The 12260-nt window shown below is 50.3% G+C and overlaps 1 protein-coding gene and 1 long non-coding RNA gene across 5 annotated transcripts in view; one reads left to right on the forward strand and one right to left on the reverse strand.

Moving 5' to 3' along the window:
• LOC308629657 overlaps positions 1-6793 on the forward strand; it is a 19962-nt gene extending 13169 nt beyond the window's left edge. The window contains exons 2-3 of the long non-coding RNA XR_014017696.1: positions 1499-4070; positions 4307-6793. This is a non-coding gene — a long non-coding RNA (uncharacterized lncRNA). The remainder of the gene's footprint in view (positions 1-1498; positions 4071-4306) is intronic.
• CCN5 (cellular communication network factor 5) overlaps positions 1-11570 on the reverse strand; it is a 12534-nt gene extending 964 nt beyond the window's left edge. The window contains exons 1-5 of one of the 4 annotated variants that reach the window (XM_081257757.1): positions 11278-11570; positions 11014-11105; positions 6802-7018; positions 1236-1490; positions 523-585 (exon numbers count right to left, since the gene is read on the reverse strand). In XM_081257757.1, the coding sequence (XP_081113883.1) occupies positions 523-585; positions 1236-1490; positions 6802-7018; positions 11014-11073 (595 nt within the window). In that variant the 5' untranslated portion in view covers positions 11074-11105; positions 11278-11570. Of the gene's footprint in view, positions 1-522; positions 586-1235; positions 1491-6801; positions 7019-11013; positions 11128-11277 lie in introns of all 4 variants that reach the window. The other 3 variants (XM_081257756.1, XM_081257755.1, XM_081257758.1) reach the window with 3 other exon arrangements.
• Between the last annotated feature and the right edge of the window lie 690 nt (positions 11571-12260).

Raw genomic sequence — 12260 nt, forward strand, 5'->3', positions numbered from 1 at the left:
GGACTACTGGAATCCAGCAGAGATGCTGCTAGACATCCTACACTGCACGGGACATCCCCTCACAACAAAAAATTACCTGGCCCAAATGTCACTAGTGCCCGGGTTGAAAAACTCTCTGTTATATACACGTGTGCAGTATTGTATGACGTATATGTGTTCGTATAGCTATAGACACACACACGTGCATACACGTAGCAGAGATCAAATTGTGTATACGGTGTCATATCCTGCTTTTTGTACATAAGGCTAACTCACTGGCATTCTCCTATGTATTTAAGCAGATGTATCATATTCCACTGTAGGGATAATAACAGCATACACTGAGTGCTGTGTGCCAGGCACGTCATAACTGCGTTGCTTTTATTTACTCATCCAGGCCTCACAACAGCTCTATGAGGTGGATGCTCTCATTTTCATTTTACAATTGGAGGAACTGAGACACAGAAGTTAAGCAACTTCTCACACAGCTAGGAAGTAGTGGAACTGGGCTTAGAACACAGGCAGACTCCATGCTTCACCCACCATGCTCTATCGCCTCTCGTGTGGCGCCATCTTCTGTGGAACCAATGCCCTCTTTTCGGTTGCCTTCAAAAATTAAATTCATATAATAATGATAATTTTTTAAAAACCCGGTAACATAGCAGTAACGTAATCCTAAAACTGAAGAGTTTATAGCATGAGGTCACTGTCCATCCTGCCTACCCCTAGGCCCACATCCCAGAGGCAACCACCTTGCTTCGCTCGGTTTTGAGTTCCTCTTTTGATAAACCCCAATAATAATGTATTAGTAACATTATATAATAGTTAAATTGTATTATATAAATGTTATTAATATGTATCAATATATTATGAGTATAATAATATATATTATAATAATATAGGTCTATATTATACCTCTGCTATGAAATGTGAGAATTTGTTTCAAGTGTTCTAAACCTCCTTTCCCCTCCCCCCTCTGCCACCAATTTTGATTTTTAATTGTGTATGATTTAAACTTATATATTTGCACCACCGCCTCCTGTTTTGTCAGTTTTAAAGAGGTCTTGTGACCCTCCACTCCACTTTCCTACATGTCCCCTTAGCCACTGTCCCCTCCCAGATTTTGTCAGTATACCCTTGGCTTTGATGTGTCCAGGTGTCCTGGCACCTAAGAGGCCCCGCCCATTCCCCCCCCCAGCCCTCCCCGCCCTCCCCCCCCCCACCTCCAGGCTGCCCTGGACCAGCCCTGTACTCACCATGGGCTGGGAGGGGCTGGACCCCCAGCCCCCTTCCCTGGTCGCACACCCACTCAGGGCAGCATTTTCCTGGGACCTCCACCTTCTTGGGGTAGGGACAGTCCCAGCTGGGCAGCCGCACATCCTCGCTGCAGAGGGGCACACAGGTGAAGCCGCCGTCCTCACAGCGGCAGCGGATCCTGCAGTGGGGCTGGAAGGTCTCCCCATCCCGGTAGAGGCGGCCGTTCACCTCACAGCTGCCCTCATCCTCTCCCCCTGCAGAGGAGAAACCGGATCTCCATCGGTGACCTCCCAACTTTTCCCTGGGAGGGCTGCACTGGCCACATCCTCCACAGGGTCCTCTCTGCAGAGCTGGTCTGGATCCCGCTGGGGACGCAGTGCCCTTACAGAATCTGAGCGCCGCAGGGGGCTCCAGCCCCGAGATATGCACCCCCGCCGCATTGCCATACTGCCCTGTCGCCTGCAGGAAGACAGCATGCTGCATCCTGGAACAGGCTTTGTGGGAAGACTGGCCTGGTTTCAGCTCTTTTATTAGCTATGGACCCTGCCCAAGTGATGTCACTTCTTTTAGTTTCCTCACCTGCAAAATGGGTTATAATGGTACTTATTTCACAGGGTGTGGTATAGACTAAATGAAATGATATTTGGAATGAATATAACATGAAGGAGACCTTCAATAGATCCTCGCTGCTCTGTTGTTATTATTAGAATAATTATTATATATTAATAATAATATGTTTTTAAAATATTACCACTATTATATACACACGGAGATTTCATGCCACAAACTTTCCTTGTCCATCTGCTGTATTATAGTCATCACTGTCAGGTCAGGGTTCAACTTGCTGGCTGTGTGACTTTGCGTAAGTGCCTTAACTTCTCTGAGTCGCCTTAATAGCAATGATGAGAACAGTAATTCATACATTCAGTGAGATGAGATAAAGTGTACACAGCATCTAGCACATGGCTAGGCATAGAGTAGGTATTTAAGAAACACTCTTTGGATGAAGCCCTCAAATATGGGTATTATGGCCTCTTCCTCCATTGGACATGAGCCCCTTAAGGGCTGGGGCCAAGAGGGTTCATTCTGGCATCCCAGAACTGCAGGAAATGCCCTTCGAATGAATGCCTGGCACAAGACTCAGCACATGAGAGACAATGATAAAATAGTTCTGACTCCTTATCATTTCAGAGATATATATCGCACCTCTCCTGTGTGCCAACCACTGTGTCCCTGGACAGGACTGAGACCCAGTCCTTACTAAGAGGGATTCAAGGGCCAGTGTGGGGGACAGGTGTGAATGTCACCATCTCCAAGACAGAATAAAGTAAGAGCCCTGGAGAGGTGTATGTGAGCCGCTCAGGAAGTGCAGAGAAAGGGACAATTAGGAGGGTTTCCTGGAGATGTGGGTGGCACTTCACCTGGATGTGGGGGAAAGGACTCATGGGAAGCTGGTTTTCCCAGGTCTTCTGAGCAAAACCTCGAATAAATCCATACACATGCAGGAATTTTGGAACGACACAGACCTGGGTTCAAATCCCAGTTCCCTGCTTGCTAGCTGTGGGACCTGGGACAAGTTACTTCACCTCTTTGAGCCTCAGTACCCTGCTCACAAAGCCACTGGAGGATCAAATGAGCTAGTGCACTTAAAGCATTTTGCCCCAAGCCTGGGACCTAGTAGATGCTCACTAAATGGGAATAGGTGATGCTATTCCTCTGGGCAGGACAGGGCCAGTGTCACCCCCCTCTCCTTGCTCCTTCCAGGCCACAGCCCTTTGGTTCCAAATCCCTGACCTTTTGGCCTGGACCATGTGACCACTGGTTTCCAAGAAACCAGAGGGGTAGCTGCACCTTAATCCATAACCCCCAGCCTGGGTCTCCCAGCCAGACTCCTGGGGCTGCAGCCCTGGGGCCTCCTGGTCGCTGGGATGACCTGGTAAACAGAGGGATTATTTAGGAAAGTCAGCTGGAGGGAGCGATAATTTTAGTAAGATTTCCTGGCACCTCTCCTGGGTCCTTCAGCTCAGAGCTGATTGGGAGGTAGGTAATGACCCCTAGGCAGCCACTCCCCACCCCGGGATCTGTGTGAATCCATGTGCGTGGTCCCCGACACCAGGAGGCACCTTCAAATGTACTGGATTTGGGATCCCCCCACCCATACACACATACTGCTGCCAAAACCCTACTTCTCCTCTGGGCCCTCTCCAATGGCCGCCTTGTCCAGAAACTTCCCCCAAATAACTTCAGGGCACAACCTTGTCATCTGGTAATTTCTGCATCCTTCTTTCCCTCTAAGAGTCCCTTGCAGGAGAAGGAACAACAGGGTCTTTTTGTTTTTTGCTTTTTGTTTGTTTGTTTTACCTGCAGCCACTTGCACACTGTGTGACCTTAGGTAGGTGACTTAACCTCTCTGAGCCCCAGTTCCCTCATCTACAAAATAGGGATAATAATAGGACCTCCCTCATTATTAAGGTTAAAATGAAATCATGTATATAAAGGATTTGTTCACAGTACATGCTCCATAAACAGTGCCTGTTACTGCTAGCCCCACCAGAACTGTTGTTATTATTCGTGCATTCAACAATTATTTATTGAGTGCCTACTACGTGCCAGACATTGTTCTGTGTATCTTGTGATACAGCAATGACTGAGACCAGCCAAAATCCTGCCCTCACTGGAGCTTTCGCTCCAGTGGAAATAAACACAAGAAACAAGGTGGTGTTTGTGATGTCAGATGGCCATTAGTGCTAGAAAAATAAAGGAAGGCAGCGTTAATGAGTAGGGCAGGGTTGTAGATTTTAAATGTGGTGATCGGGAAAGGCCTCACTGAAAAGGCAATATTTGGGGGCTTCCCTGGTGGCGCAGTGGTTGAGAGTCCGCCTGCCGATGCAGGGGACACGGGTTCGTGCCCCTATCCCGGAAGATCCCACATGCCGCGCAGCGGCTGGGCCCGCGAGCCATGCCGCGGAGCCTGTGTGTCCGGAGCCTGTGCTCCGCAACGGGAGAGGCCACAGCAATGAGAGGCCCGCGTACAGCAAAAAAAAAAAAAAAAAAAAAAAAAAAAAAAAAGGCAATATTTGGGTAAAGATGTAAAGGAGGTGAGGGAACTTGCCATGCAGATATCTGGGGGGAAAAGTGCTGGTAGCAGGAAAAGCCAGTGCAAAGGCCCTGAGGTGGGAGCGTGCCTAGGGTATTTAAGGAGCAGCGAGGAGGCCATTGTGGCTGGAGCAGAGAGCAGGAGGGAGAGAGGGAGTTAGATGTGGTCGTAGAGAAAACAGGAGCAGGATCCTACAGGGTCTTGTCGCCACTGAGGGCTTTGGCTCTTACTCTGAGAAGATGAGAAGCTATTGGAGGCTTTTACGCAGAGGAGGGAAGTGATCTGTGACCTGATTTATGTATTTAAAGGAGCCCTCAGGCTGCTTGTTGAGAACAGACTAGGGGCCAAGGACAGAGCAGGGAGACAGTTATGGGGCTGCTGCAAAATCCAGATGAGTAATGATGGGGCTCAGACCCGGTGGTAGCAGTTGAGGGACTGAGAAATGTTGGATTCTGGAAATATTGTAAAGAATTTGCTGGTGGATAGTGAGTGGGATGTGAAATAAAAGAGAGAAGTCAAGAATGACTCCAAAATTTTAGGCCGAGCCACGAGAGGGATGGAGACGCACTTGGCTGAGCTGGGGAAGCTGCGCGTTTAATGCCAGGGAGATCGGGAGCTTGTGCTGGACACACACGCAGCTCGGAGTTGGTCCTCAGTGAAGAGCTGTCCAGCTAGTTTGTGAGAGGAGAGATTTGGGGAAGCATGTTCCCTCCAGAGCCAAGACCTAGACTCAGCCTCTGTGAGGTCTTAGCTGGCTCTGGCTCATCCGTGGCTTCACTAGCTCCCAGCCTCCAAATTTGGTTCCAGTCGTTAAACATTCATGAGCACCACTGTGTCACCTGACCAGGGCTGGAAGTGGCAGGAAGGAGCAAGGACCAGGTAAATTCTTGGCCTCCAGGTATTTGAAATTTGAATCAAGGTGGAATACGAAAAACTCCTTAATAAAGTTAGTGACAGTAACAGCCACTATGTACTAAGCATATACTGAGCGTCAGGCAGTAGAGTGATAGAAATAAAGATTGTGGAGCCAGCTCCCTGAATTCAAATCCCAGCTCAGCCACTTATGAGCTGTGTGACCTTGGGCACGTTACTTAGCCTCTCTGTGCCTCTTTTTTTCCATTTACAAAATGGGGATGACATTAGGACCTACCTTATATGGTTGTTGAGAGATTAAATGAGGTGATATTTGTGAAACTCTTAGTGCCTGGCACATGGTAAATGCTAGGCAGGTGCTCAATAAATAAATCCTGCCAAGTGCTTTACATGTGTCATGGCTTAGCTAGATAACAGCCTTGTAAGCTAAGTGTTACTTATCTAATTTTTTCTTTAGATACATTTGTATTAGCAATCATCTGTAAGTTTATAAAACACATCGCCCCTTTCTCATTAGTATACTCCCCTTATCAAAAAAAGTATTTTACAGGGATTTACTGTTGATAACTTTATGTCTATAATTTTTGTTTTTTAACAAGGCTTTTCCTGTAGATAGACTTATTGTCAATGATTCATGGGCTTTTCTTCCTCTCTCTCTCTCTCTCATTCTTTTTTCTTTCTTAACTGTTACAGCCATGTAGATGAGAGTGGTAAATTGCTCTACAGGTCTTATTATTTAAAAAGGAAAAAAGGGAACAGAACAGTCCTCACCTCTTTATAGTTCTCTAAAGCAGTGGTTCTTGACTGGGGATGACTTTGCTCCCTGGCATCTCGTGGGTAGAGACCAGGGATGCTGCTAAAAGTCCTGCACAGAACAGCAGCCCCACACAGAATTATCCAGTCCTAGAGCAAAGCTGAGAACCCCTGATTTAAATCCCCAGAAGGCACAAGGCCTAGGGTAGTAGAAGATGTAACATGCCCAAGGTCGCTAGCAAATAGCAAACTCGGGATTCAGACTGTCCAAGGGCTCCCAATCCCAGAAGAGGACAGAACGGAATGTTGCTTTAGAGCCTGCTTGACTCAGTCCCCAGCTGTGTAACATTAAGCATGTCCATTAGTATCGCTGAGCCTCAGTTTCCTCATCTATAAAATGGGTCTGAAAGTACATACCTCATAGGATTATTGTGAGGATTATGTGATTTAGGAGGTAAGTGCTTAGCACAGTGCCTGACACAGGTTATGCCCTAAATAGGGAGTTGCCCTTTCATTTTTCTCAAGAGTGTTGTGAGGGTCCTGGGAAGGGATGATGACTTCTGGTTTGAGAAATCTGGGAGGGCTGCTCAGGGGAGGAGGTGTTTGAGCTTGGCTTTGAAAGTCGGCTATAATCTGGACAGACAGGAAGAAGGAGGGTAGGTTGTTTGGGTGGTGGCCATGATCTGAGCAAAGACAAAAGAAAAGAAGAGGGGAGTGAGCTTAGGGAACCCTGTGTCACCAGGTTTGGCTGGGAGAGAGAAGGGCTTCTCTTGGACTCAGGACCTCAAGGCCTTGACTTCTCCCCCAAACACCCCCTCCATCAGTCCCGCAAACCTGCTTACAGAGGCACGTGGACCCCCGGCCACCAGGGCCCGCCCCGAGCTGGCAGACCAGCCCCTGGCTGGGGTCGCAGACGTGGAGATGGTCGCAGGGCTCCCCCAGCCGCCGTGCACATACCCGGCAGCAGTTGCAACCGTCCAACACCAGGGGCACCCCCTGTGGGCATCGGGGTGGTGGCCAGGGACAGGTACACGGTGTTGGGCACAGCTGGGCACACACCTGCAGAGACAGAGACCTCACTCAGCCATGGCCGTTCAAGGTGGACAGTGAGCCCCTCACAAGTGACTCCTGCTCTGCCAGTGTAGGGTTCACACCTTGGCCCTGGAGTCACTTAGACCTGACCTTGGACCCCGGCAGCCCCCCGGCACTCCCTCAGAGACAGCCTGGCATTGTGGTCATGAGCAAGGGCTCTGGACTAGAATTCTGGAACTAATTCTGCCCCTTATTAGCTGAGCAATCTTGGGGAAGTTACTTATGCTCTCTGAGCTTCAATTTCCTCATCTGTGAAAAGGGGGCAATAATGTTTAACTCGGAGGATTGTTTTGAGGAGTACATGAAATGCATATTAAACCTTGAGCACATGGCCTGGCGTGCAGTAGATACTCCATGCATCTGGCTATAATGATCTTTATTGTGAATTACGATAAAGGGCTTAGGATCTGCCTTCTAGGAATTTACAGGAGGGCAAAAGCAACAAAAGGAAGGATTAAAATGACAGGGTACTATTCATTTTTTAGCAGGTGGACAGTGGATATTTATCTTGAGGGCTGAATAAATCAAACAGTATCATGAATGTTTTTTGATCTTTGGAACAATCTGGAATATGTTTCTGGATGAGCCTCCTATCAGCCAGGAAACCTGGTAAAATACCGACCCCTAGGCCTCCTCTGGGACTTACCAAATCAGAACTTCCAGAGGCTGAGCCCTCAAATCTATGTTCTTAACAGGGGCTTCTGATGCCCAGCTAGGCTCCTGGCACCTCTGCTGCAGTCTAAGTCCCTCCCCCTGCCATGTAAAGATGGGGGAACTGAGCTCCAGATAGAGGAAGGGACAAAGTCCCAGTGGGTTAGCTGCAGGGCTGGGAGCCTGCTTCCTCACTGAGGATCCAGGAACCCAGATTTGGGAGAGACATTTCCTGTGATAGAGAAAAGCCTTAGGAACCCACCCCCAGGGGCAGGCTCAAGGTATCAATCCAGGTGTCCTGACTGCCCGTCCTCACTCAGGACAGTGAAACAACCAAGCCAGAAACCAGATGCCCTGGGCTCCCCATATGTCCACTGGAAGATAGGGACCAAGGACCATGCATAATTCAAGATGTTACCAGTGGCCCCATCTATGGATCCTTGGAGGACTGGAGGGTTTTATGCAGATGATGGAAGACTTGCAGTTTAGGAAGATGAAATGAATGACCTCCTATGTCCTGTGTGGCCCCAAATCCTCACCTTTCCCACCCCTAGGACTCCCTATCCTGCAAACCTCTGCGGTTCCCATGCTGGCCACTAGGGGCTGCCCCAAATTGGCAGACCAGCCTCCGGTGGGGGTCGCAGACCAGGGGGCACTCACAGGGCCCCATCTAAGATGGCACTGGTAATAATAGATGCAAGTGTACAGCTCTGTGCCTGGAACCTCACGAAGAGCGAGTTTCCACTTCCACAGGCATTTCAAGCAGGAGACGAGGTGATACCAGATTCTAGAGAAGATGGTCTAGCCTCACCCCTCAAAGTGTGGTCTGGACCAGCAGCAGCCCCATCACCTGGAAGCTTGTTAGACATGCAGCACCTAGGGCCCTTCTTTATGAATCTAAATCTGCATTTTAATAAATTCAGAGGTGATTCACATGGAATTGAGCTGAGAAAAAATTGGCTGGACTTTGGGGGTCCCTTCCAAACCAGAGGTTGAGCTCTCTTGGTTGGTGGGAAGTGGGGGGCCTTTGACAAGAACTGACTCTTGGGTCCCTCCCTCCTGAAAGTGGGGATGCCAGGAGATAAGCCTTCTGCTTTGCACCTGGGTTCTCACTTTGGGCTCTCTCTACGGGGAGAGCTTGACAGGGGCCGGATCTGCAGGTCCTGACGTGCCCAGGAGGGGCCACTGATAACCCCGATGATTATGGCTGACATTTACCATGGGCACACCGAGTGCCGAGCACTGTAATGTGCTAATTTAACCCTCCAGTGTGAGGTACCAGCATTATGCCCATTTTAATTCTTTTTTTGGGGGGGGCTGCACTGTGAGGCATGCAGCATCTTAGTCCCCCGACCACGGATCGAACCTGCACCCCCTGCACTGGAAGCATGGAGTCTTGACCACTGGACTGCCAGGGAAGTTAAGCATTATGCCCATTTTAAAGACGAGGAAACTGAAGCTTAAAGCAGTGTAGTGGTATCACCAGTAAGTGGTAGAGCCAGGATCAGAATCCAGGTTCATGTGAATCCAAGGCCCAGTCTCTTAATTGCCACACCTACCTCTTTTCCCCTAGTGGCTCTGATGACACTTAGCCTCTGCCTCAATTTACCCATCTGTTCAAGAGGGATATCAGGGAGGGTGTTTCAGCATAGCCAAGAAGAGATAGGTCCTCTCTGGTATCCCTCTATCTCCATGCCCTTTCTAACCACCGCATCCCGATGTTCAAGTTGCCCCATCACACACTTGGTTTCCCCAGACCCTTGCTGTGGTCCCCAGGAGGCAAGAGCCCTGGACAGGGAATCATCTGGGCCATAGTTGAACTCCAAGTTCTACCACTGACTTGCTGTGTGACCTTGGACACTTCACTGACCTGTTCCGTGGGGAGGGAGCTGTTTCCTCCTCAGTAAAATGGGGTGGAGACCACCTGTCCTGGAGTCATGACAAGGATTTAATGAGGTCACCGCCAGCTCTAGGTCAATGCGACTTGGCTTGTTTCCAGGTCTCTACCGCCTGCCCCTGTCCACAGGCCTGAGCCCTGCCTGCAAGACTTGGAATTCTCTCTCTGCGGATTGTTGCGGCTTTCATGTGTGTGATGACTAAGTCCCTGTGTTTTGTGTGGGATGTTGCCTGGCTCCCTGGAGCCTGGGAAGAATGGAGGGCTGGGGGAGGTGAATGGTGAGTGTAGGACAGCTTTGTTTTGGCCTTTCCTTTAATCCTAAGCCCAGAACCCCAAGTCCCCTGCTCCGGCTACCCATGCTACCCTCCTTGGAATCATGTCCTGCTCACCCCCTTTGAAAGAACAAACAGCAGGGTTAGGATGCCAGCAGGGTTCTCAGCCTTCCCCCAACCACTGCTTGGACCCAGGATAGAGAAAAGTTCCTGCCTGTGATCCTCAAAGGAGCATGAAAATACAGTGAGAGTGTGGCTCGTGGGGTCCAATACCCATGACACCAGGAACCTGACATTTGCTAAGGGGATGGCAGGCTCAGCAGCTGTGGCCTTGGTCCAGGTTGGGGGTGGAGAGGCACAGACTTCAGTCCCCCCTGCCTCACTCCCAGGCCTATCCTGGGTTCTACCTCCTCTATTGCTCTGATGCTGTGTGGTTTTGAGCAAGTTGCCTACCCTCTCAGAGACTCGCTTGACTGAAAACAGGGGATAATAATTCCTTATGGGTTTATTGGTCATGTTAGGCAAGGTGGATGTTCCACAAGCCCTTTGAAAATATCCCAGAAGAGAAGGTCATTATTCCATGGAGCTGTCTCCTTATCCCCCTCCAGCTAGGGTCTGCAGGCCACTCACTGCCTGAGGGCCCAGCAGCATTAATGCCCCTCTGGTATGAACATTCCAATTAGCTATGCACCAACATCCATTCAAATCCTGGCTCACAGGCAAAGCAGGCCATGTCTTGAGTCTCCCCATTTATAATGAGGAGACCCACTTCTGTCTGTAGAGGAGTTATGGGGATTGGTAATAATCATAAAAGTCCTCTCTTAAACATTTGCCATATTTCAGGTCCTGTGCTAAGCGCTGTAGATGAACTATGATAAATGATCTTCACAAAGGCCCCATGAACATTATACGCATTCAACTGAGGAAGCAGCTGAGGCTCAGAGAGGGAAAGAGATTTGCCTGGGGTCACACAGCAGAGCTGGCCAGAGGCAACTGTCTGGACATCAGGGAGGGAAGCTGAGCTGAGCCCCACACAGGAGGCCTGCAGGAATTCTTCCAGGGGTTCCCTGGCTGTGATTTAACACCTTCCCCACCACACCAAGGAAGCCAGCAGTACATTTTGGGGCCTGGGGCCCCCTTACCTTGGAGAAGAGGCAGAGAAGGGAGATGGCCAGGAGGTGGGTCTGTGGTGTGCCTCTCATGTCACTGTGTCCCCACGGAGCCAGCTTTGAGCCTGGGAGGCAGGACCTGTAAGCCTTTATGTTCCAGCAGCTGTGAGGTCACTCCCAGGCATGCACACACACACACACACACACACACACGCACACACTTGCACACACACATGCTGGCCTTTGTAGCCCTTGTTTCTCTCCCATTCTCATCTTCCCACTGATGAGCCCATTTACCTGAAGGTGAGACTGTGGAGGCCACCTGGGGGGTGCTTGCCAGTGTGTGTGTGTGTGTGTGTATGTGGGTGAAAGCCAGAGCCAGTGCCAGTGCCAAGAGCCTGTGACAGGCTGGCAGGGGCCTCTCTAGCTCCTCCCAGCCCAAGAGGGGCCTCTCTAGCTGCAACACAGCCTGAGCCCCCCTGCCTGACCCCAGGGACGGGGGGCTATTGATCCAGGAAGTGCTCAGCAGACACCCCCTTTGCAAAGCTGACCCGAGTCCTTCCAAGCCCCGTGGCCTGGACTCCGGGCAGCTTCGGCGGGCCTGTGGTTTCTGGCAGGAAGATTGGCAGCCATCCAGAGGTGGGTGTGACCCAGAGCAAAACTTCCCTGGGAGGCCTGTTTGCTTTTGGCAACAAGGGGCCTCCCCGTGGCCTGCTTGTCCGGCTCTGGAAGGTGGCCCGTGGTGGATGAGCCCGTGCAGGCTGGACCTAGTGTGTGCCCGTTCTTGCTGGGCCCTGCTAGGTGATCTGGAAGAACTAGATCCATTTTGCTGAATTCAGCCAACTCTGAGGCCCCCTCTGTTGCGTCTCCAGCCCCTGCAGAGGGGGCAAACTCAGAGGGGGAAAGGACAGTGGGAGAGCAGGTGGACTTTCTGGGAATATCGAGGAGGGGTCCTGTTCAGACCGAGGGTAAGGGACAGATCTCTGGAGGAGGAACCAAGGCGAAAAGGAGTTAGAGAGGGCAGAACATTCCAGCCAGAGGGAACAGCATGTACAGATGCCTAGAGGTGGGGGAGAGCATGAGAGCAGTGCCTGTTCTGGGAGACAAAGATGCCTGGTGTGTCTGGAGCTGACAGTGAGGTGGGGCACGGTGCTACACGTGGGGAAGTAAGACACATGATGTTCACACCACCAGCATTTGAGGGGCATCTACAACGTCCCAGCCACTGGGGTGGGGGAGGTATAAAGACATGACCTTTGACTGTAGAATTTGGCAAAGAT

This window comes from Mesoplodon bidens (genome assembly GCF_964165515.1).
Source record: "Mesoplodon bidens genome assembly, chromosome: 15".
Lineage (NCBI taxonomy): Eukaryota > Metazoa > Chordata > Mammalia > Artiodactyla > Ziphiidae > Mesoplodon > Mesoplodon bidens.